This window comes from Chiloscyllium plagiosum, unplaced genomic scaffold (assembly GCF_037043375.1).
Source record: "Chiloscyllium plagiosum isolate Xiang-an unplaced genomic scaffold, Cpla_swu_hap1 HiC_scaffold_6, whole genome shotgun sequence".
In the NCBI taxonomy this organism is placed as follows: Eukaryota; Metazoa; Chordata; class Chondrichthyes; order Orectolobiformes; family Hemiscylliidae; genus Chiloscyllium; species Chiloscyllium plagiosum.
The window spans coordinates 75,262,780-75,285,399 of record NW_028270144.1 but is presented as its reverse complement, the minus strand read 5'-3'; the positions used below and the strand labels follow the sequence as shown (position 1 = coordinate 75,285,399).

The 22,620-nt window shown below is 39.1% G+C and overlaps 1 protein-coding gene across 2 annotated transcripts in view; it reads left to right on the top strand.

Annotated features, from left to right (window-relative positions):
• The window catches only part of tgfbrap1 (transforming growth factor, beta receptor associated protein 1), a 61,747-nt gene that overhangs the window by 9,580 nt on the left and 29,547 nt on the right, over nt 1-22,620 (top strand). For both annotated transcript variants that reach the window (XM_043691747.2, XM_087988125.1), the window contains exons 2-3: nt 6,370-7,071; nt 19,178-19,372. In XM_043691747.2, coding sequence (XP_043547682.2) covers nt 6,387-7,071; nt 19,178-19,372 — 880 coding nt within the window. In that variant the 5' untranslated portion in view covers nt 6,370-6,386. The remainder of the gene's footprint in view (nt 1-6,369; nt 7,072-19,177; nt 19,373-22,620) is intronic.

The window sequence follows — 22,620 nt, the reverse complement described above, 5'->3', positions numbered from 1 at the left end:
CAGGTTTATTTAAAATCCCAAGCTTTTGGAGCGCTGCTTCTTTGTCAGGTGAAATGGAAGGAAGCACACAGGCACAGAGTATATAGGTGGAGACATAATGGCAAGATTATTTCAGATAATTAAGATAAGTGCAAATAGTGTGAGTGGAGTGTTGGCAGGTGAAGAGTGTCAAACAGTGTGGGTAAAGTACCAACAGCTGAAAAACAAGTGAAAGATGACGTATCAACAGATTAGTTAAGGCAGAGATAATTACAAATAGTCAAAAATAAGATGGCGCTAGAGACAAACCAAATGGCTGGAATAACATGAAGAGGTATCACAGTTGCAAGTCAGCTCATACTGAGGTGGAGACCAAAGGAGTCATGCAGTGCTGTTGCCTTCAGAGCAAAGTGCTGATGAGGAATTGGAGATCACTTTTCAGACTATTAGATGAGGAATGGAAGGTGGTACATCTGTTACTGAAGGGAGGTGTTGCAAATCACACATGAAGTTTGCATTGCAGCACACAGGGATTTGAAAAACTCTAGTGTTCCATCAAGGATTTTACCTGGCAAGTTTTGCATGTAGGTATGCTGTTTTGTAAAACATGCCATACCTGTCAAGTTGTCGGCAAACTTCAAAATGAAATTAAACCAGGTTTTGAGGAAGCACTCAGCCATTGCTAATGGATTGTGGTGGATCATGACCTGAAACTAAAACTGTAAATGAATTTATCCTTATCGTTATGGATTTCCAGCCTATTCCCCTCAGGACAATCCAAGTAAAGTGGTAATAGAAAAACTAAGTTTTTTTTTACTCGTTATGGCCTACCAATGAAAGTACAGTCTGATCAAGGAATACACTTGCATTAACACTTATCCAAGATAGCATTAGTAGTTTGGGGATTAAACAATTGGAATCGACTGCTTACCATCTGCAGTCCCAAAACACTTTTGAGAAGAATCACTAGACACTCATGACCATGATCAAAGCTTATTATTGTGTCCAAAGGATTGAGACAGAGGGTTAGATTTTCTCTTACTTGAGACCAGAATTCTCCTAACGAATCTACTGCTTCAGGCCATTTGAATTATTTATGGTGGTGAAATAAGATGACCATGAAAACTAATTAGAGATAAATTGAGTCAGGAAAAAAAACTTCAATGTTAGCATATGTGTTGAGAAGTGGGTTGAGAGTTGCGCAGGAATATTTAAAAAGTTCCTAAAATATAATGAGTGGGCAGATGAGCATGTGACAACCAGAAATTTCAAAGTAGGTGGTGAAGTTTTGGTACTCTTACTTATATCAGGTAAGTCACTAAAAGCGAAATTCAGTCGTCTCTGCAAGGTAATTGAAAAGTTAGTAAGATAGGAGGAAAAAGAATCAATTGTGTCACATAAACCTGTTAAGTGTTATTGCAGAGAACATGATGAGAATGGTGTAAAGTAGTAAGTGTAGTAGAGGAGGATAGAAGAAAGAGTGAAGAACAAATGGCCAGTTCCAAAGTGAACTTCCCACTAAGTTAACAAATTCAGAGATATTAGAAAGTTTGGAGCACTGCATACAATTCTGGACACCCTGTTAAATGAAGAATGTTATTAAACTGGAAAGGGTGTCAAAAAGGTTTACAAATGATGTTACTGAGACTGAAGGGTTTGAGTTATAAGGAGAGGCTGGATAGGTTTGAGACTTTTTCCCTGGAGTGTAGGAAGCTGAGGGGTGACCTTTTAAAGGTTTATAAAATCATTAGGGCTTAGATAAGGTGAATAGCCAAGGTCTTTTCCCCAGGACAAGGGGATTCCAAACCTAGAGGGCATAGGCTTAAAGTGAGAAGGCAAAAATTTGTGAGGGACTTGAGGGACAAAATTCCACATAACACATTGTGTATATCTTAGAGAAAGTAGTAGACGCAGGTACAATTACAATATTTAGTCATTTAGACAGGTACAGCGATAGGAAAGATTTAGAGGGATATGAATCACAAGCAGGCAAATGGGACTAGTTTAGTTCGGAAAACCTGGTCAGCATGGACAAGTTGCGTGAAAAGGTCTGTTTCCATGCGGTATGACTCTATAACTGTATGACTAATTTAGACACTGCATTTTCCTATGTTGAGAAAGATCAACAGGGAAGTATAGTATGATTGCTCGGGAAGTACAAATTGGTTTGCAAAGATACACTTTAACCAAATATAAGGTTGATGTCGATAAATCAGACCCAATAAAACAAAACCCATATTGGTTAAACTTAAAGAAACAAGCCAAAGTGCTTGCTGGAGAATTGCTTGATCAAACCAAATGAGTAATGAAGCATTCTCCTGCTGTATTGGTTCCTAAACCAGACTGCTCAGTTCGATTGTTTTGACAGTATGAAAGTAAATACACAAAGATGGATTCATATCCTATTCCCAAACAAGATTACATTGATAGAGTTGGTAGTGTGACATTCTTATCGAAAATTGATTTGTTAAAAGGATACTGGCAGGTAAAATTGACACTCCAGTGCGAAGGAAATTTTCATTTTTTTGCCACGGATTGCACCAATGTAGAGTTATGCCATTTGGATTTAAGAACACCCCAGCCATATTTCAATGATTTAATGGATAGAATTATAGCTGAAATACCTTATTGATGACACCATATATAGTATGATGTGGAAGATGGTGAGAAAATCTATTTTACACAATTGCAGTCAGCCAGGTTTGTGTGAAGTCAAGTAGAAAGTGAATTTTTAAAAGCCAAGGAGACATATTTAGGATATCTTGTAGGGCAAGTACAGGTGTCACCCAGGACAGCAAAATTAAGTGGTTTAATTTACTTTGCCACCCCTAAAGCAGAACATGATATAAGGTTTTTAGGACTGTGGATTTTATTGAAAGTTTGTGCTTTTTTTTAAGTACAGGCAGCACGGCGGTACAGTGGTTAGCACTGCTGCCTCACAGCGCCAGAGACCCGGGTTCATTTCCCGCCTCAGGCGACTGACTGTGTGGAGTTTGCACATTCTCCCCGTGTCAGCGTGGGTTTCCTCCGGGTGCTCCGGTTTCCTCCCACAGTCCAAAAATGTGCAGGTTAGGTGAATTGGCCATGCTAAAATTGCCCGCAGTGTTAAGGGCAGGGGTAAACGTAGGGGAATGGGTCTGGGTGGGTTGCGCTTCGGGGGGTCGGTGTGGACTTGTTGGGCCGAAGGGCCTGTTTCCACACTGTAAGTAATCTAATCTACAGTAGCCGTACCCTTGACCAACTTGCTGTGAAAATAGACAAAGATGGCATGGCCAACAGAAGGCCAGGCCTGGAAGTTCAGAACACACTTCTGCACTGACAGTTGAGGCTAGGTCAATTGTTGTTTTGAAATTGATATAACCTTTACTTAATAAAAATCTAAAGGATATGGATGAGAAAGCAAATATATGGAGTTCAGTAACGTGATTTCACAGAAACAGAATGCAGAAGGAGGCTATTTGACCCATTTGAGGATGGGAGAATAGATTTGAGGACCTAAATGGTTTACTCTTGTCAATGTGTTCCAACAGGTTGAGAATACGTTGGTTATTCAGCTGCTGTATACAATGCAACTGAGTCCAAGAGACTGTGCAGTGGTAGTGTCCCTACCATTATGTCCTGTAGACGGACAGCCAACACGTATCAGCCTCCTTATCTCTGTATTCACAACACAGTAAAATTAAAATAATCAATGACCCTCAAAATTGCCCCAATGGTTCCTAACCAGATTTTCTGAATAATCAATTTCAGTCTTTTTGAACAGCAGTATCCAGACACCAAATTTATAGTTCAAATCTCACATGTTCCAGAGTGGTGGTCATTAACATCTCCAAATGAGTTGCTTAGAAAATATCTGCAGCTGAGTTTAGTTGCCTAATTGCAGATGTATTTTGCAGCATAATCTGTGTTGATAATCTGATTTAGATAAGCTAATTCAGCTCAGGAAAAAAAATTGAATTCTGGACTCTGCTTGTTTGTATATTTGAGCATTACAACACATTTACTTTTTAAGCTACTTAACAGATTGGTTAAAATTCATAGAACATAGAGTAATACAGCACAGGAGGAGACCCTTTGGCCCACCATGTCAGCATGGACCATGATGCTATTCTGAACTAATCTCATGTGCCTGCACGTGGTCTGTGTTCCTCTCTTGCCTGCCTGCTCATGTTTGTCTAAAAGCCTCTTAAACGTTGCTATTGTATCTGCTTCTACCAACTCCTCTGAGAGCGCATTCCACCTCCTATCTTACGTTTTAAAAAAAAACTTGCCTTGCAACCTCCTTTTAAAATTGTTTTCTCTCATCTTAAACCTATGCCTCCTAATATTTGACATTTCCATGGTGGGGTGGGGGATGGGGGCGCAGGGGAGAAAGACTCCAACTATTTACCCAACCTCTGCTTCCCAGGACTTTACATACTTCGGTCAGGTCACCCCTCAGCCTCCGTTCTAGCGGACAATCCAACTTTGCTTACAGTTGTTGCACTCCAATCTAGGCAATATTCTCTTTTTCACCCTCTTCAAAGTCTTTATATTCTTCCTATAGTGTGGCAACCAGAACTGGATACGTTACTATAAGTGTGGCCTAACTAAATTTTATTAAGCTGCAATGTGATTGCCAACTTATACTCGATGCCCTGACCAATGAAGGCAAGCATGCCATATCCTACTTTTCCACCATATTCAATTGTATTTCCACTTTCAGGGATCTATGGACTTGTACCCCAAGATGTCTCTGCATGTTAATGCTCCTCAGGGTCCTGCCATTTACTGCTTGCTTTCCTTTTACATTTGACCTCCTAAAATGCATTGCCTCTCACTTGTCCAGGCTTAAACCCTATCTGCCATTTTTCTGCTCAACTTTATCCTTTGATAACCATCCTTATTATCCACACTATCCACTATATACCAATTTTTGTGTCATCTGCAGACTTAACAATCAGACCACTTACATTCTCATGAAATAACTTATATAAATTACAAACAACAGAGGTTCCAGCACTGAAATTTGCAGCGAACACTATTGGTCACAGTCATCCAATCAGGAAAAACATCCCTCCACAACAACCTCTTCACTCAAAACATTTGTGACTAAGTGTTTCAGCATGTTGCAAAGATTTTATTTCAGTGGAATTCCAATGTAGATTGCATTGATATCTAGCATTCAATTTCACAACACTGTTGGCATTGACTTAAAGGTTGTCAGAATAGTTACAGAGGCTTTTTCATCAAAGTCGTATATTGACCCATTACTGTCATTTATATTACAGGTTGTCTTTTACATCATATATTGGGGAAAATGGTAATTTTTGAAATTGTTGCCAGATGGTCTGGTCAGTGGTGAGACTTTGTCTTTTTGTTTTAACGAGTAAGTTGAACACAGATGGATTAGCTTAAAAGAATTCACTTCTGTAATGGATTTACCATGAATAATTTTGAATTATAGTACAATATCTAACTAAGCCATAATGGCTGAAGCACAAGTCAGCATATGTCGAAGCATAGAGATAATGTTGGACTATAAACAGCGTCTATAGCATACGGCATTTATCAACATCCTATTACTTCTGCCGCCTGGATGATTACACTCGCTGGGGCAAAAATTCATAGTCAATACGCCTGAGTCAAAAGAACCAGTGTCCATGAGGAAAGATCTACATACAAGTTGTTCTGGTATAATGCACATTTCGCTAACAGGAATTGTCTATAACGCAAACTTTCAGCTGAATGGGTATAATAATTTTCTATAGCAATCTTGTACAGTGCAATTTTCAATCGCCGTTTCCTACAGTGAGATTTTTCTCTAGCATAGGGTTGAGTGGAACGCAACTGTCGCATTACAGCAGAACGACCTGAATTCAGGTACCTTTTAATGGTCTGTGTTTGGTTGTTTTTTTCTTCCAATCTTCCATTGAGCCAACTCCAAGATGACATATTACAATGTCAGATTTTGTCTGCCATAAATGTCCTGAATAACTCTCTGTCCCACTTGTTCTTTCCCTCTTCCTGGGTTCTGCTGTTTAATCTAGTGTCAAAGATTTGATGAAGTATGAAGTTTGTGAATCTGCTGTGGTCAACTGAAGCATTAAGTAGTCATGTTACAAAAATCAGAGCTTCCATAACTAGCACCTATGTGACATAGTTACCAATGCAGTAATACATTTAAAATTTCTCTTGCTTCAACTCTGCTGAAGAGCTTTCGATATTGCTTTTGCAAGAAGTACCACAGGATGATCTTCTATTTTTGAATTGACTAGGGCGCCTTACAGAATTCATTTTATTTGATATTAAGAAAATATAACTAAGGTACTATTAATTCCTGGAGTGTGTGAGGGTCTGTTGATTTCATATGTAAGATGTATGATTCATTGTATTTTTGTCTCTTTTTAGATGACTGAGAAGTCACAATGAGTGTAAAGGCATTTGAACTTGTTCCTGTGCTTGGACAGGATCTGCTGATAGGAGAAAAAACTTGGATTTCTGTTGACTGCATTGAATGTTGTGGGAAGAACCTTTATGTAGGAACAAGTGACTGCTGTATCTATCACTTTAAATTGGAAGAGAAAGCATCCGCCTCCGGGAGACTTGCATTTACTCCAACAAAACAACTATACAAGTATCTAGGGGTAAAAAAAGCTGTGAATGAGCTGAAGGCAGCATCTGCTTTGAACAGGCTATTGGTTTTATGTGACAATATTGTCATTTTAATGGATATGATCAGCCTAGAGCCTGTACCATCAGGAGCTAAAATCAAAGGAATAACTGCATTTGTTGTGAATGAGAACCCAGTGACTGGAGACCCCTTCTGTATTGAGCTTTGTGCCATTTCAATGAAGCGGAAAACTGTACAAATATACACAGTACATGAGGACCGTGTTCAGTTAATAAAGGAAATATCTACACCAGAGCAGCCAGTTGATATGGCTGTAGATGGGTACTTCCTTTGCTTGGCAATGAGCACACAATATATTATTTTGAGTTATAACACTGGAACTTCACAGGATCTGTTTCCATATAATAGTGAGGACAAACGACCGATAGTGAAACGGATTGGTCGAGAGGAATTTCTGTTAGCTGGTCCAAGTGCATTGGGTAAGTTTATTATGATATTTAGTGTCATTTGGTGTATATGATTACTATTACAAAACTAACATGGAGTTTAATTGTTCCAGAGGAGTGGTGAATGAATCATCCATTTCAAAAAATTGCTGCCGGTTTCAAACCCAATGTATATTCTCATAGGTACGCGTGAGTTTTAATCGCTCAAAAGTCAAGTAGAGAGCAAGTGGGGCAGTTGGATTACACTAAGGGACTTGAGGTTTTGGAAAAAAAAAGATGCTTCTGTATTTTGTTCTTTATAAAGTGAACCATAGAAGGTAGGATATTATTTTAAGGGGTGGAAACAAAAAAAAAATTCCCAATTTACCTTGCTAATTACATTGGTTCTGTTACCCAGTCTTGATACTTCGCTAGATTGTCTCACACTGCTCAGTTGGAAGAGATCTAATTTAGTGTGGTAAAGGGATCAGATGAAATGGGTAAAACAATAGATGAATACAAGGAGGCGATAATTTTAGGTAGACTCAAATAATTCCTATGGAGGAGGAGGATATAAAAGCTAAAGTTCTATAAAGGACTAAAGAAATTTTAAATTATGACACACAAGGTTCATTTAAAACAGAATATCTTGCTGCCTACATAGTGCAGGATATAACTGAAAAGGAAATAAGGAAGCAAAATGGGTTTATAATTCCAGTGCATATCAATTTATCTTCACTTGGAATAACAGATTAAAAATTGACAACCCATGCTGATTGTTAAAAGCAGAAATCATATCTAACAAACTTGATTTGAGTACCTTGGTAAAATAATGGTAATAATTAAGAATGTAGTGTAGTTGATGTTGTGACTGTAAGCTTGCAATAGGTTTGGTAAATAGCAAACCTGTTAAGTTTGAATCTCTGCTATCTCTTGATTATTTTAAAGCTTTCTAAGCATCTGGTTTTTCTTTTCCCCCAATTTGTGGCTTCTGTTCTGGGTCAGAATCTTTTATTTCTGAGCGTGTCAGGTCAGGCACCCATGGTATGAGGCAGTTGGATGCCCGTGGTATGGGGCTGGTCAGATATTGTGTTGTGGGTTGAGTTCAGTTTTATAATTAGCTTAGAGTTACAACAGGTTTAAATCCTGTAACTTCACCTGGGTAAATATCCAAGTAATTAACAATAGGGATGTTTTCAGATGGTTAAAGTGCTTGTAATTGTCTTTCAGAAGCTTCAACTGTCCAGGCTACTACTATGCAGTCAGGCCATCAGAACTCCCAAGAGACCATGATGCATGTCGTTCAGGGTCCACCCAGTCTCCAACTTTCTGGTGACCAGAAGATCTGAACCGTAGTGTCTAACGTCTTACTTATCACTGATCAACCGATCTGCCTGTAGTTATTAGAAATTAGGAACTCTAGTTTGAGGGTGTAAATTTTTACTTTCCAATCTTTGGCATCGTATCTCTGTCTCAGGGATTCCTTCCATGACCTCCATTTTCACTTGCCTTATTCCCTCTTCCTGTAGCAAACTGGGATGCAAGCCATTCAGACTAGGTGTCTCTACTCTGACCACAGCTAGCTATTTCCAAAAAATGTTATCTCTCTATTTTCATTCTGTCTATTATTCTGACCAATTCACTTTACCCTTTGGTAATCAATGAAGCAAAATAGACCCTTTCCCTATGCCTCTAAGGGATCCCCTGCTTGACTACCCAGTTACTATCAACTAGAAAGATAAGCAGCAGGTTAGCATGTGTGCAGGGCTTAAGTTCAAGGCAGGCTAGGAATGAAGCAAAAAGGAAGGATAACTTAGGACATATTACTAGAGGTGATGGAAATAATGCGGATAAGAAAATTAGCATTACGGTGCTTTACCTGAATGCTCGTAGTATTTGTAACAAAGTAGATGAATTAACAGCACAAATCATCGTAACAGATTGACACGGTAGGCATCACAGAGATGTGGTTGCAGGGGGTTCAGGGCTGGCAGTTAAATATCCAAGGATTTGCAACTTATTGAAAAGACAGGGAGGTGGGCAGAGGGGGAGGGGTTGCCCTGTTAGTTAAGAATGAAATTAAATCTATGGCACTGAATGACATCGGGACAGATGATGTGGAGTCTGGGTGGAGTTGAGGAACCACAAAGGCAAAAAAAAAGGGAGTTATGTACAGACCTCCCAGCGGTGGTCAGGACCAGGGGAGCAAGGTGTACCAGGAAATAAATGGGGCATGTAGAAAGGGAAGGTCACGGTGATCATGGGGGATTTCAATATGCAAATAACTGGGTGAATAATGTTGCCGGTGGATCCAAAGAAGGGGAATTCATGGAATGCTTACAGGATGGCTTTTTGGAACAGCTTGTGATGGGAGCAGGCTATTCTGGACTTCGTGCTATATAATGAGCCAGACTTTATAAACAATCTTAACGTCGGGGAACACTTAGGAGGCAGCGATCATAATATGGTAGAGTTCAGCCTGCAGTTTGAAAGAGAGAAGGCAAAATCGGATGTAATGGCGTTACAGTTAAATAAAGGTAATTACAGGGGCATGAGAGAGGAACTGATGACTGGGAAGTCAGAAGATTGAGAAGACTACAAAAACAGAGGATAACAAAGAGAGAAATAAGGAAGGAGAGGATCAAATATGAAGGTAAGCTGGCCAGTAATTCTAGAAATGATAGTTTCTTTCAATACATAAGAAATAAATGGGAGGCAAAAATAGAGATTGGGAATACTCCAAATTGATGCAGGAAGGCTAGTGATGGGAGATAAGGAAATAGTTGAAGAACTTTGTGTCAGTCTTCACAGTGGAAGTGTTGGGAGTAATATCCTAACCATTAAGGAGAGTCAAGGAGCAGAGTTGAGTATGGTAGCCATTACAGAAGAGAAAGTTCTTGAAAAGCTAAAAGGTCGAAAAATTGATAAATGTCCTGGCCCCGATGGGCTACATCCTAGAGTTCTGAGGGAGGTGGCTGAAGAAGTAGCGGAGGCGCTTACTGTGATCTTTCAAAAATCACTGAACTCTGGGAAAGTCCCAGATGATGGGAAAATTGCTGTTGTCACCCCCTTGTTCAAGAAAGGATCAAGACAAAAGATGGAAAATTATAAGCCGATTAGCCTAACCTTGGTTGTAGGTAAAATTCTAGAATCGATCGTTAAGGATGAGATTTCTTGGAAGTGCAGGGTTGTGTTAGAACAAGTCAGCATGGATTTAGTAAGGGGAGGTTGTGCCTGGCAAACCTGTTAGAATTCTTTGAAGAGGCAACAAGTAGGTTAGACCAGGGAAACCCAGTGGACGGTATCTACCTAGACTTCCAAAAGGCCTTTGATAAGGTGCCTCACTGGAGGCTACTGAGTAAGCTGAGGGCCTATGGTGTTCGTGGTGAGTTACTGGCATGGATTGAGGATTGGCTGTTTGACAGCAGGATGAGAGTTGGGATGAAAGGTTCTGTTTTGGAATGGCAGCTAGTGACAAGTGGTGACCCGCAAGGTTCAGTGTTGGGGCTGCAGCTGTTCACTTTATATATTAATGATCTGGATGAAAGGATTGGGGGCATTCTGGTGAAGTTAGCTGATGATATGGAGTTAGGCGGACAGGCAGGTAGTGCTGAGGAGGCGGGGAGGCTACAGAAAGATTTAGACAGTTTAGGGAGTGGCTGATGAAGTTTAATGTGAGAAAATGCGAGGTCTTGCACTTTGGAAAAAAGAACACAGGCAAGGACTATTTTTTTTAAATGTTGAGAAAATTCATAAAGTCAGTCTCAAGGGATCTGGAGTGCTAGTCCAGGATTCTCTAAAGGTTGACTTGCAGGTTTAGTCTGTGGATAAGAAAGCAAATATAATGTCATTTTGGCTCGAAGGTTAGAATGTAAAAGCAGTGATGTGCTACTGAGACTTTATAAAGCTCTGGTTAGGCCCCATTTAGCATGCTGTGTCCAGTTTTGGGCCCCACAACTCTGGATGGACATACTGGCACTGGAGCGTGTCCAGTGGAGATTCACACAGATGATCCCTAGAATGGTAGGCCTAACATATGATGAATGGCTGAAGATCCTGGGATTGTATTCATTAAAGCTTGAGGGGTTGAGGGGAGATCTAATAGAAACTTACAAGATGGCTTAGAAAGAGTGGATGCTGGGAAATTGTTTCCATCAGGTGGGGGTACTAGGACCTGTGGGCACAGCCTTAGAATTAGAGGGGGTCAATTTAGAAAGGAAATGAGACATTTCTTCAGCCAGAGTGTGCTGGGCCTGTGGAAATCATTGCCAGTGAGTGCAGTGGAGGCTGGGACATTAAATGTCTTCAAGGCAGAGATTAGTGGAAGCTATGAAAACAGGATGATTTACATTTTGTCAACATTTTCCCTTGTTATCTGGGATGCCGTGCTGAAGGGAAGGATTTGAAGTCACTTGCCTCATTTGGTGAATGAAAGTAGAAGCAGGAGGATGTCATTTGGCTTTGCTGTACCATTCAGTAGGATCATGGTTGTTCATTGAACTCTGATCCCTTACCCTCTCTCTCCCATGCTCTGTTCTCTTTATCCCCAAGAATATATCAAACTCATTTTTGAAAACATGTTTTCTGCCTCAACTACTTTTTGTAGCAGAGAATTCCACAGGCTGACTACTCCCTGGGTGAAATAATTTATCTTCATCTCTGTCCTAAATGGTCTGTCTCTTATCCTTAAATTGTAACCCCTGGTTCTGGATTCCCTCAGTCTTTGGGAACATCCTATGTCTAATACCCTGTCTAGTCTTGTTAGAATTTTCTAGGTTTCTACGAGATCCTCCCTTATTATTTTAATGGTCCTCTTTTATGTTACTTCAGAAAGAGGGAAGGTTTGAAGGAATATGGGCCAAGTGCAGGCGGGTGAGACTGGTTTAGTTTGGGCACATGGTCAATATGGATTGGTTGGACCGAAGGGTCTGTTTCCATGTTGAATGACTCTATGACTCTAACTCCTATTATGTTTTCACATGGGAAGAGATGGTGATATATTGGTAATCCCAGTGGATTAGTAATCCTGTAATCCAGTCTAATGTTTGGGGATGGAGGTTTAATCTCCCCACTTCAGCTAGACGAATTTAAATTCAATTAATAAATCCTAGAATTGAAATCTGTAATGGCAACCATGACACTATCATTATTTGTTGTAAAAGCTCATCTGGTTCACTGTTGTCCTTTTAAGGAAGGAATTCTTCCCTCTTTACCTGCAGTAGCCTTCATGTAACACCACACCCACAGCAATGCCCTATGAAAATGCCTGGCAGATCAACTAGGAACCTAGTCTTTGTTGACCTATCTATCCCATCGGCATGTACCTAGTTTGTATAGTGAGGTACTGAAAATTGACACCATGCCAAGCTAAACTCTGCAGATGAGTTAACGTTTTAAAAGCCCCAAGCAAAGCTATTATTTTCAGGTTATGGGAAATAGGTGGAGAAAAAGGGGGCCAAAATAGTTAATTTTTAAGTAGTTTTGTGCAGAAGATGGTGAATCAGAATGTACTAGGGTCTTTATTGGGGGAGTTTGGAAGGGTAGGAAGGGATAGAGAGTTTGGAAAAGATACTTAAGGAAGGTGCATTAATTTTTAGAATCAGTGAGATAGGCTGCAGTTTTTTCTTTTATTTCTGTGCAGATTTCCAGTTTGTCACCTTATGCTGTAATTGTACTGATAAATGTGCAACGCATTTGAGAGTCAGGAACTTGTATTTAATGACAAAAGAAATGGTAACCCTTGGGTAATAGCAGAATTTCTCGGAGAGGTTGATAATTGCTCAGACAAAATAAATGTTTCCACTGATCATGCATTATTGAGCAATTGTTTGTGTCCCCAAATATGACCAGATATACTTGGCCTTTCAATCCTAGAATACAAAAGTGCATCAGTAACACACAACAGTCAGTGTAAGCATATATTTGGTGATAAGTCTATGAAGCAGTCTGAAACAGTTAAAGATATGAGGAAGGATTCAAGCACTTTTAATGTAGGTGATAGTGACTTTAACTTGCAATATGAGGACACAAATGTGAGTTATTTCCACTGTAGCTAAAAGCTATCTGAGTTGCAGGAGAAGGTTGTGAGCCTGCCTCATTTTGAGCCCTCAATACATTTTGGAGATGTATTTGGTGGAGATGAATTCTCCACCAAAACTATGCTATCATACCTCCTTGACATTAATGGTTGCACTGTCCATATTTCAGGTCAGGCAAAAATACTGTGTTTTTGGCAAGAGGTTTCTCCCCTTACCTTTACTTTCAGGTGGGAGGGTAAACTATGAGGAGGATGCAGAAATGCTACACTGTGATTTGGACCGGTTAACTGAATGGGCACATGTATGGCAGATGAAATATAATATGGATAAATTGATAGCACAAACAGGAAAGCAGATTGTAATTTGAATGTCAATAGATTGGGAAAAGGGGAGCCACGATGAGACCTGTTGCTAGAAGTAAACGTGCAGGTGCAGCACACGGTGAAGTCAAATGGTATGTTGGCTTTCATTCTTGGGAGGACTGCAGAATACCTTGTCGCAATTGTACAGAACCTTGGCAAGATCACACCTGGAGCATTGTGTGCACTTTTGGCTTGTACCTGAGGAAGAATGTTTTGAATATGGAGAAAATTTTAGCAATTTTTGGTGGATTGATTACTGGGATGGTAGTATGAAGAGAGATGAGGTCATTTATGACTACATTGGCTGGAGTTTAGAAGAATGAGGGAGGATTTCGTAGAAACCTATAAAATTATAACCGGACTAGACAGGGTAGCAGGCATAGGAATGATGTTCCCAGTGACTGGGGAGTCTAGCACCAGGGGCTGCAGTTTAAGGATACCAATAGGCCATTTAAGACCGATGAGGATAAATTACTTTTCTTAGTCCTCTACCATAAGAAGTGGTTGAGGCCAAAAATATTGAATGTTTAAAAAGATGAGTTGAGGGTCTTGAGAGTGAAGAGATCAGAGTATGGGCAGAAAGTGGAAACAGGGAACTGAGTTGAATGAACAGCCATGATCCTGTTAAATGATAGAGCAGAGTCAAATGGTGTACAGCTTCTATTTTCAATGTTTGAGTGTGATCGCAAACCACTCCTCCCATGCTGGTCACTTGTTTTCTTCCTACCCTCTTCCCAAATATTGTTGAGTTTTTCTGCTTTTGGATTCTGCTCATCCAGAACTGAGTTTGTGAAAAACATTTGCGTAAATCTTACAGAAAACATTCTAAGGTTGTATTTTTGCTTGCAGAATGAGATAGCATTTTCAGTTTTATATGTGTGTTTTTGTGCTTTGTCAAGTACTGCTATATTATTTGTAAATTTTCTACTGACATGTTTAGCAGTTCCTGTTTGTGTATTGATGAAATAAAAAGGCTGGTCACGAGTGAAAGCCATAAAAACAAGATGACTTACATTTTGTCAGCATTTTTCCTCGTGTTATCTCAGATGCCATGCAGAAGGAAAGGATTTGAAGTCATTTCCCTCATTCAGTAAATGAAATATAGCAGTATGTGTAAACATGGAACATTGAATGCCATTGGCATTAAAGTTCTGTAAAGTTTCAATGACAAGAACTGAATAGCACTAAATGTCAGTCATCATAACCTTTAAATACAAATCTCACTTCCTTTTATAAATGCATTACTTTGATTAAAAAATTATAGTATTTCCATCACAATTAATTTATTGACAACGTTCCTGGTAACACAAATCCATTAGTTTTCACATTTTGAAAGAAGACTTTTTACAGTGCCACCTAATACCAAGAGTTCATTACTAGGACGGTATAGCAAATTATGCAATAGTCTGTTAAAGAAAAAACATTGCCTGAACTAAATTAAGGAGTTGATTTTTTTTTTGCTGTTTTGAGTTGTTTTACTCCTGGATATATTTCTCTGTGCCATATGCAAGTGTCTATAGAAAGAGGAGGGAACCTGTGAATGTCAGGCTGGAACATTTGTGCAGGAGATAGGGGTTTAGACATTTGGGACTTCACAGGATCCATCTCCCCTAGGACAAGTCCTATTGTATAGATGGTTTGCACCTGAACAGAATTGGAACTGAACTTCTGGTGGGCATTTTACTAGTTATTTTGAGGAAGGTTTAAGATTTTTGAGAAGATTTGTAGCTCAGGTTCAGATTGTAAGCTTGGTCGCTGAGCTGACAGGTTAATAAGGAATAGTATGCTAATAGGTGGGGTCAGAGGAAAGGGCAAAGTCATAAAATCTAAACTGAGGTTCCTGCGCAGGTATCATGATCTAATAAGATTGTCTGAGTTATAGACACAGATAGCCAAGTGGAAATGTGATCTTATGGTTGTAAGCGAGCTGGCTCAAAGAAGGGTAAATGTTAAATAATTCCTGGTCATAGTTTGTTCAGGAGAGCTAAGGAGCAAAAAAAAATGAGGAAAGGTAGCAGTGTAGGCTAAAGAGAGCATTGTAGTTCTGGCGAAGCAGGATGTCAAAGGGTTTAAGGACAGAATTGATTTGGCTAGAGCTAGAGAACAAAAAGGTGCAATTACATTGTTAGCTATACACTAGAAAGAGCAAACTATTGGGAAAGATTTACAGGATCAAACTTGCAGAGACATTAGAGGTGGAAGCACAATAGTCATAATGGGGAATGTTTATTATCCAAATATGAAGTGAAAAAGTGGTAGCAGAGGGGTGCAAATATATAGTGTATTCATGAGAATTTCCTTCAGCAATATGTTGCCAGTGCAATGAGAAATGAAACGCTGCAAGACCTGGTTCTTGGGAAGAAAGTGGACTAAGCATATCAAGCGTAAGTGGGACAACATTCCAGGGATAGTGCTCACTACATCTTAAGGTTTAGAGTGACTATGGAAGAAAACAATAAACAATTCAGAGTAATAATTAATTGAGGGAAAGCCAATTTCACTGGGGTAAGAATTGATCTCTTGAATAAATTGGGAGTTAAAGATTGGAAAAGTGGTTGCCAAACAGTGGGCAACCTTCAACGAAGATGTGCTTCAGCACAGTCAAGGTATATTTCCTTGAAAGGGAAAAGTAGTGCAAACAAATTTAAAACTCCCTGAATGACACATTATAATTTTTAAAAAAAGTTCTGTCAGTTGTTAGGTTGGAAATAGAATTGTGAACTAGGCTATTAAGACAATGTTCAGAAAGTGGGAGGAAAAAGCAAATAAAAGAAGTGAAAAGGGAGTATGAAAAGAGACTGGCCACTAACATAAAGGGGAATTGCAAAGACTTCTATAGGCATATAAACAATGAATGATAAAAGGAGTAGGTTCAATTAGGGACCAACAAAGGGGTTTATACAAAGGGTTCCTCCAGGCTTCATAGACACCCAGCAAACCTGATGTTTAGTCCACACAATCAGCATTAACACACCAAGGCTTGTGTACTCACTAAGAAAATTAGAAGGCATGTCCGTTTACATACGGATGCAAAGGACATGGATGAAATATTAAACAATACTTTTCATCTTTTCACCAAGGAAGATGGTGCAATCTAGGCCATGGTAAGAGGAGGAAATTCAGTAACACAAAGCACTTAAAGTTAACCAAGCTATTGAATTGACTATCTGTACTTAAAGCTGAAAGGCACCAGGAGTGGGTGAGATACATCCAAGTATACTGAGGGAAGTGCAAGTGGAAATTTCAGGGGCAGTGGCAATAATTTTGATGCTATTGGGCCATTGAATTGTTCAAAAAAAAGGTGTAAGGATAAACTAGCAATTGCAGACCAGTCAGTTCAACTTCAGTTATGGGGAAATGTCCAGAAACAGCCATTTCGGACAAAGTTAATAAGTTGTCAAATACAAGTTAATTAAGGAGAACCAAATAGATCCCTTAAAAGGGAATTATGTTTAACCAACTTGAGTATTTTTTAAATGAGGTAACAGATGATTGATCAATGCAATGATGTTGTATGTATAGACTTTCAAAAGGAGTTTGGTATCGTGCTGCAAAACAGATTTGAGTAAAGTTGATATTCCAGGAATAAAAGGCACTGAAGTAACATGGTTACAAAATTGGCCAAGTGATGAGAAACCGGGTACTAATTAATGGATGTCTTGTTGGTTGCAAAAGGTTTTGGTGGAATTCTCCTGCGGTCAGCATTGGAACTCTTTTCTAGGCTTTAATTTATAGATTCATAATTTCAAAATTTAATATTAAATCTAAAAGAATTGTAAACTCTGCAGTGGATGATAGTATCTGTGAAGAGAAAGTGATTGATTCAAATGCTGTGACCCTTTGTCACATTCCGAAGAAAATATAAACCCTCAAGCCAGCCTTGAATCATTACCACTTTATTCATATTTAGTCATTAGGTAGTACAGAACCTAAGTATTGCTTTAAAAAAAAGACATTTTGTTACGCTTTTAGCCTTGTACTCACCAGGACAATTCATAGTCATACCAATTCAAGGGAAAGCTCACACTTATATTGCATGAGAGGTGAATGTTGATTGATTAGTAAGTAGACCGGGAGAGGTAGTAACATTGAAAGTGCACTCCTTACTGCTAGTTGACAGTTCGCTGCGAGACTTTTAAACCAGGCATGTTGACACTGGTCAGGGGTTGTCCTGAGAAATGAACCAGCAAATAGCTGTTAACTATTTTGTTGAGTTGAAACAGATGCACTGCTTTTACATGTACTTAGTGCAAAGGACAAGACTCTTTAAATTAATACCTCGAATATCTGAACGACACAGGAATATTTTGTTCGGATAATTGAATGTTCGAGCAACACAGTTTACCCAAGATCATCTTCGGATAATCGAGGTTGCCCTGTGTAGGCTCCAGAGCATGCAAGTGACTCCAGCTGACAAAGTTGACTTAGTTGTCATTATAATTCTTCACACATTCTGCATTATACAATTGCAGAATCACATGTTATATTGGACACTTGAGCATTTTTTCACGTGTAGCCCTGTTGGATATGGTCAGGACCTTGCTTGTTACAATCAGCCAAAGGAATGTGCTGTTTAACATGGTTCTCCAGTCTTTGGTATATGGCCTACAAACCTGGCATCTCACACCAGCATTGAAATTTATATATCTCACAACTCATTTGTTTGATAGGCAGAACATCTTTTTGGATTGAAGTTGATATCCAGTAAATGGTAAGCACCACGCATAGGTTAAATGTTTTTGGAAATTTGCAGTACCAATTTTTCTAACCAATCTGTTCAGAGATGTTATTAGAAACCTCTGGAGCAGATGGGACTTGAATTCAGGCTTGTCTGGTCCAGAGGTATGGACACTATTGCACCACAAGAGGGCCCTCCACAACTGCGTAGTAGCAGCATGAAATAGCTAGCTTCACCTGTTGCTCAAACTTTCAGCTGCTTTGCAACAAGCAAGGTCTTACCATACACAGACAGAAAGGACATGCACTGCATCTGTTTGAGCTCAACAAAATAGGTGACTGGCGCTCACTGGTTCTTGTCCTTAAGGCAATGTTCTGACCAATCATAGTCAGCTACATGGTTTAAAATTTAATTAAAGCCTGGCAGTTAACTGTCAAGCAGCTTTACTGTTGCATTGTCTATGGCATCATCATTACCAGAGTCCACTTACTTACCAACTTTGTCTTGTACAATATAAATATTGGGTTTTTCCTCTTTGAATTTGTATCCTGCAAGTTGTTCTGAGTGCAAGATGAAAAGCTTTAACAAAATGTCACTTATCAGCTATGCTTATTTGTGCAGAAATCATCTGAGCTTGCGGTTTGTAAGGCGCTACCAATCTTTACTCAAGACTGATAATTCAATGTTTTTTTTCATGGTTCCTGCTTTAAAAATGTTAGTTGTAGGTCTACGAAGCAATTTTGAATTGAGCTGACTTTGCAGACAGATGCATCGCTTTGTTTTGTCAAATGGACACTAACTGCATATCAAGTGGTCTTGCATATTTTGCTGATCAAGTTGATAGCTTTCATTTCAAGAGTGAAGGAAAAGCCTCTATTACAATCTGCTTGTCAGGAGTGTTGGGACTGGGAAGGGATTGAAACATTGCCTGTAATTAAATGTATGAATTAACACTTTTATTCTCAGTAGTGTAGGTGCTATAATTATTAACAAATGCTTACCATTCAGGCAGCAAATTTGCTGCAAGGCACTAGGGACATGGTAATTGCAACTCATTATTTTTTTAAAAATTTCTTTTGCAGGAATGTTTGTAACAGCTGCAGGAATCTCCCAGCGTGCACCTGTTCACTGGTCAGAGAATGTGATTGGAGCAGCTGTATGTTTTCCTTATGTGGTAGCTTTGGATGAAGAATTTGTTACAGTACACAGCATGCTTGACCAACAACAGAAGCAGACCATTCCATTTAGAGATGGCCATATACTACAAGACTTTGAAGGTAATTCAGATGAATTGCATTTCAGCTTGCTTGGGACCAGTTACCTCCGTGTTACTAAATCACTCTGCCTTGGCTTGAACAATGGTTTTGGCAAACTTGAACGTTAATGGGAAAGGGGAGACTTTGTGCTCCATTATTAAGCTATGTCTAAACACTCAAGTCAGTGGTTATGTAGCCCTCCTGGCAACATTTTAAACTTCCTTTGCAAAGTTATTTGCTTGTTGTTCTTGGATATCATTGTCACCCATTTCAGAATAGTACTGGGGTTCTGTAACATTAATTTTTCTCCATTATGAATATAAAGTATTATTTCTGATGGCATAGAGGAACAATGATATGACAATAAAACCTATATTCAGCTTAAGGTGAAGTGATATAAAACAAATGATGCCAAGCCACGTGAGATATTAGGCAATCTGAAAGTAGTACGTATTAAGAATGATCTTTATGGAAGAAAGCAAGGTACAGAGGTATTAAGAGCCTATAGGAAAGGCTTTCCAGAGTTTTGCAGTCAAGGCAACTGAAGATGGAGCTGGTGCATCAATTTAAAATTGGGGATGCAGTCAAGGCCAGACTTGGAGTGCAGCTTTCTTTTAGAACCATGGGACTCGAGCGGTTTTGAGATAGTGAGGTCATGGGAGCAATTGAAAATAAAGATGTGAATTTTAAGATTAGGACACTTGCCTGACTGAGGTCCAGTGAAAGTCAGCAAGTGCAGGGGTAGTAGGAGAAGGACTTGTAACAAGTTGTCAGGAGTTGCAGAGTTTTGGTGATCTCAATTTGACAATTGGCATGTGGGAGACCAGCTGAGAATGCATTGGGTTAGTTAAATCTAGAACGTGCAAAGACATGAATGAGCTAACACTAGGGTGATGTCAGGTGGAATTACGTTCGAAATGAGGTCTTAATGTTGGCATAAGTATGATATTGGAAACTCTGCTATAATTTCAATGTGCTGCTAGGGCTATGAGCAGACTGGCTTAATCTCATGATGTTGCCACATGGAGTGAGAGAGTTGGTAGTTACGGAATCAGATCTGAAGTGTGTTCTGAAAAGAATAGCTTCAGTCTTTCTAATACTTAATTGGAGGAAATTTCTACTTATCCAGAACTAGATATCATAAAAGCAGCCTGAAAATTTAGGAGCAGTGGAGGAGAGAGTTATTGTTATAGAGCTGGGTATTATCAGTATATGTTTGAAAATTAATTACTGAGTGACGACAATGTGGAAGCAGGAAGAAAAGCCATCTCAAAGATTTCTCTGGCTATGATTTAGATAGGTAAGAATGGACCCATATGACAGCAATCTCACAGCTGGATAACAGTGTACAGGCATTGGAGGAGAGTGGCTTGCTCAACCACGTCAAAGACACCTCTTAGATTGAGAAGGGATAGAAAGTTTACTTCTGTCACAGTCACATTGGGTACCATTTGTTACTTTGATAAAAGCTGTTAGGTGTCACGGCTGGGATGAAAAACTGTTTTGAGTGATTTAAAACAGTTCTGGAAAGATGGAACTGGATTTGGAAGGTCAACTTCTAGTTTGGAGAGGAAAGGGATGTTGGAGGTGGAATGGCATTATGCAAGTTCATTTGAGGCAAGAGTTGGTTTTACACAGGAGACAAATAATTCAGGTTTAAAGAGACAGCACCTGAAGAGAGGGAACTGTTTACAATGTCAGCTCAAGTGGGGGCCAGGAAAAGCAGTTAGTTGATCAGTTGAACATGGTTGAGAGAAGTGAATCTCATGGACATGAGATCAGCAAGGACATGAGGGAAGTAGGAGAGTCACGAGGAAGAGAGGGATGTAGCAGAGGCAGCTGATCAGACTGTCATTATCTTTTTTTAAAAAGAAAGTCCGTGAGCTATTTGTACTTGTTATAGGGGACAGGGCAGAGAGTTATAAGCAAACTGTTTGAAGTAAAGAAACTCTAATTCAGGATGATGCTTGAATAGTAAGCGATTTTAACAAATGAGAGCAACACCTGATAATGCTTTAAATGATCCATACAGATTTGGTGCGAGTGATTTTCTAATCAGCCTATTCACAGGTGTTATTGCACATCTCTGGAGCTGTTGGGTCTTCAATTCAGGTCTACTGACTCTGCAGTTGGAATACTACCATTGCAGCATCTGTTGGACACTTAAGTTTTATCCACCATATCCATTAGACTTGGGAACTGAGATTAGGACTGAAAGCACAAGTGTCCTGGCTCTGTGAACATCAAAATTGATGGTAAAAATGCAGTTTAGAAAAACACTAGCTGCAGCATGTAGTATGTACATTAAGACAATGTATTTAATATTTTGAAAGTGTAATTGTAAGCGGTTGTACAATTGTTTAGATTTTTCTGGGGATGGATACAGAAAGAATTAGAAGTGATGTAGGCAGTGAGTGATGCAAGGAAGTAACCAGAGACAGCCTTCGTCTTAGCTATGGTTGATGCAGTGTGATTAGCAAAACTGAGATGGCAAGGTCAAGAGGATTATGATGAATATGGTTTGTGGTGTTCACATGGAGGGAGGATAAGAAGGCAGTGAATTCACCATTGCACAGCTTTTGGAAACTCCATTCCTGAATTCTTCTTGCCCTGTTGCTTTTGAAAGTCTCAAATTCTATGTAGCATTAATTTGTCTCTTTCACAACTGTAAGATAATTTCCACTTGAGGGAAGATGTTAATTCAATTAATAAACTTGACTGAGTAATATTTGTCCAAATTGACTGACTTTCCAGCAATAAACTAAAACAATATCTTACAACGATCAGACCAATTGGAAGGGCTAGTATAATAAATTGTTTTAATATGGCTAAATAAATTATAGATGAAGCAATCTTTTGGTCCATTTTAGCTTATTTAATTATCTCATGAATTAATTACTTTTTAATCAGAAACAAAAAGAGATTGCTAGAAAAGCTCAGCAGGTCTGGCAGTATCTGTGAAGAGAAATCACATTTAACATTTTGGATCTGATGACCCTTCCTCAGAACAAATTGTTTGATTTACAGCATCCACAGTTCTTTCAGTTTTTACTTACCTTTTTTAATGCTTTGTCGAGCAATTATTTAAATATGAATCATCTTCTGCAGAAGTCTTCCCTGACATGATTCTTCAAGGTTTCCTTTGCTCCCAAATCTATTTTATTCTCTCATGCTTTACTTTGTGATCAAACTGGGTTTATATTTTTTTCTCTTCATTGAATATTAGAATATGATTAGTAGTAGAAAATCAATTGGTACAAGTCAATCTC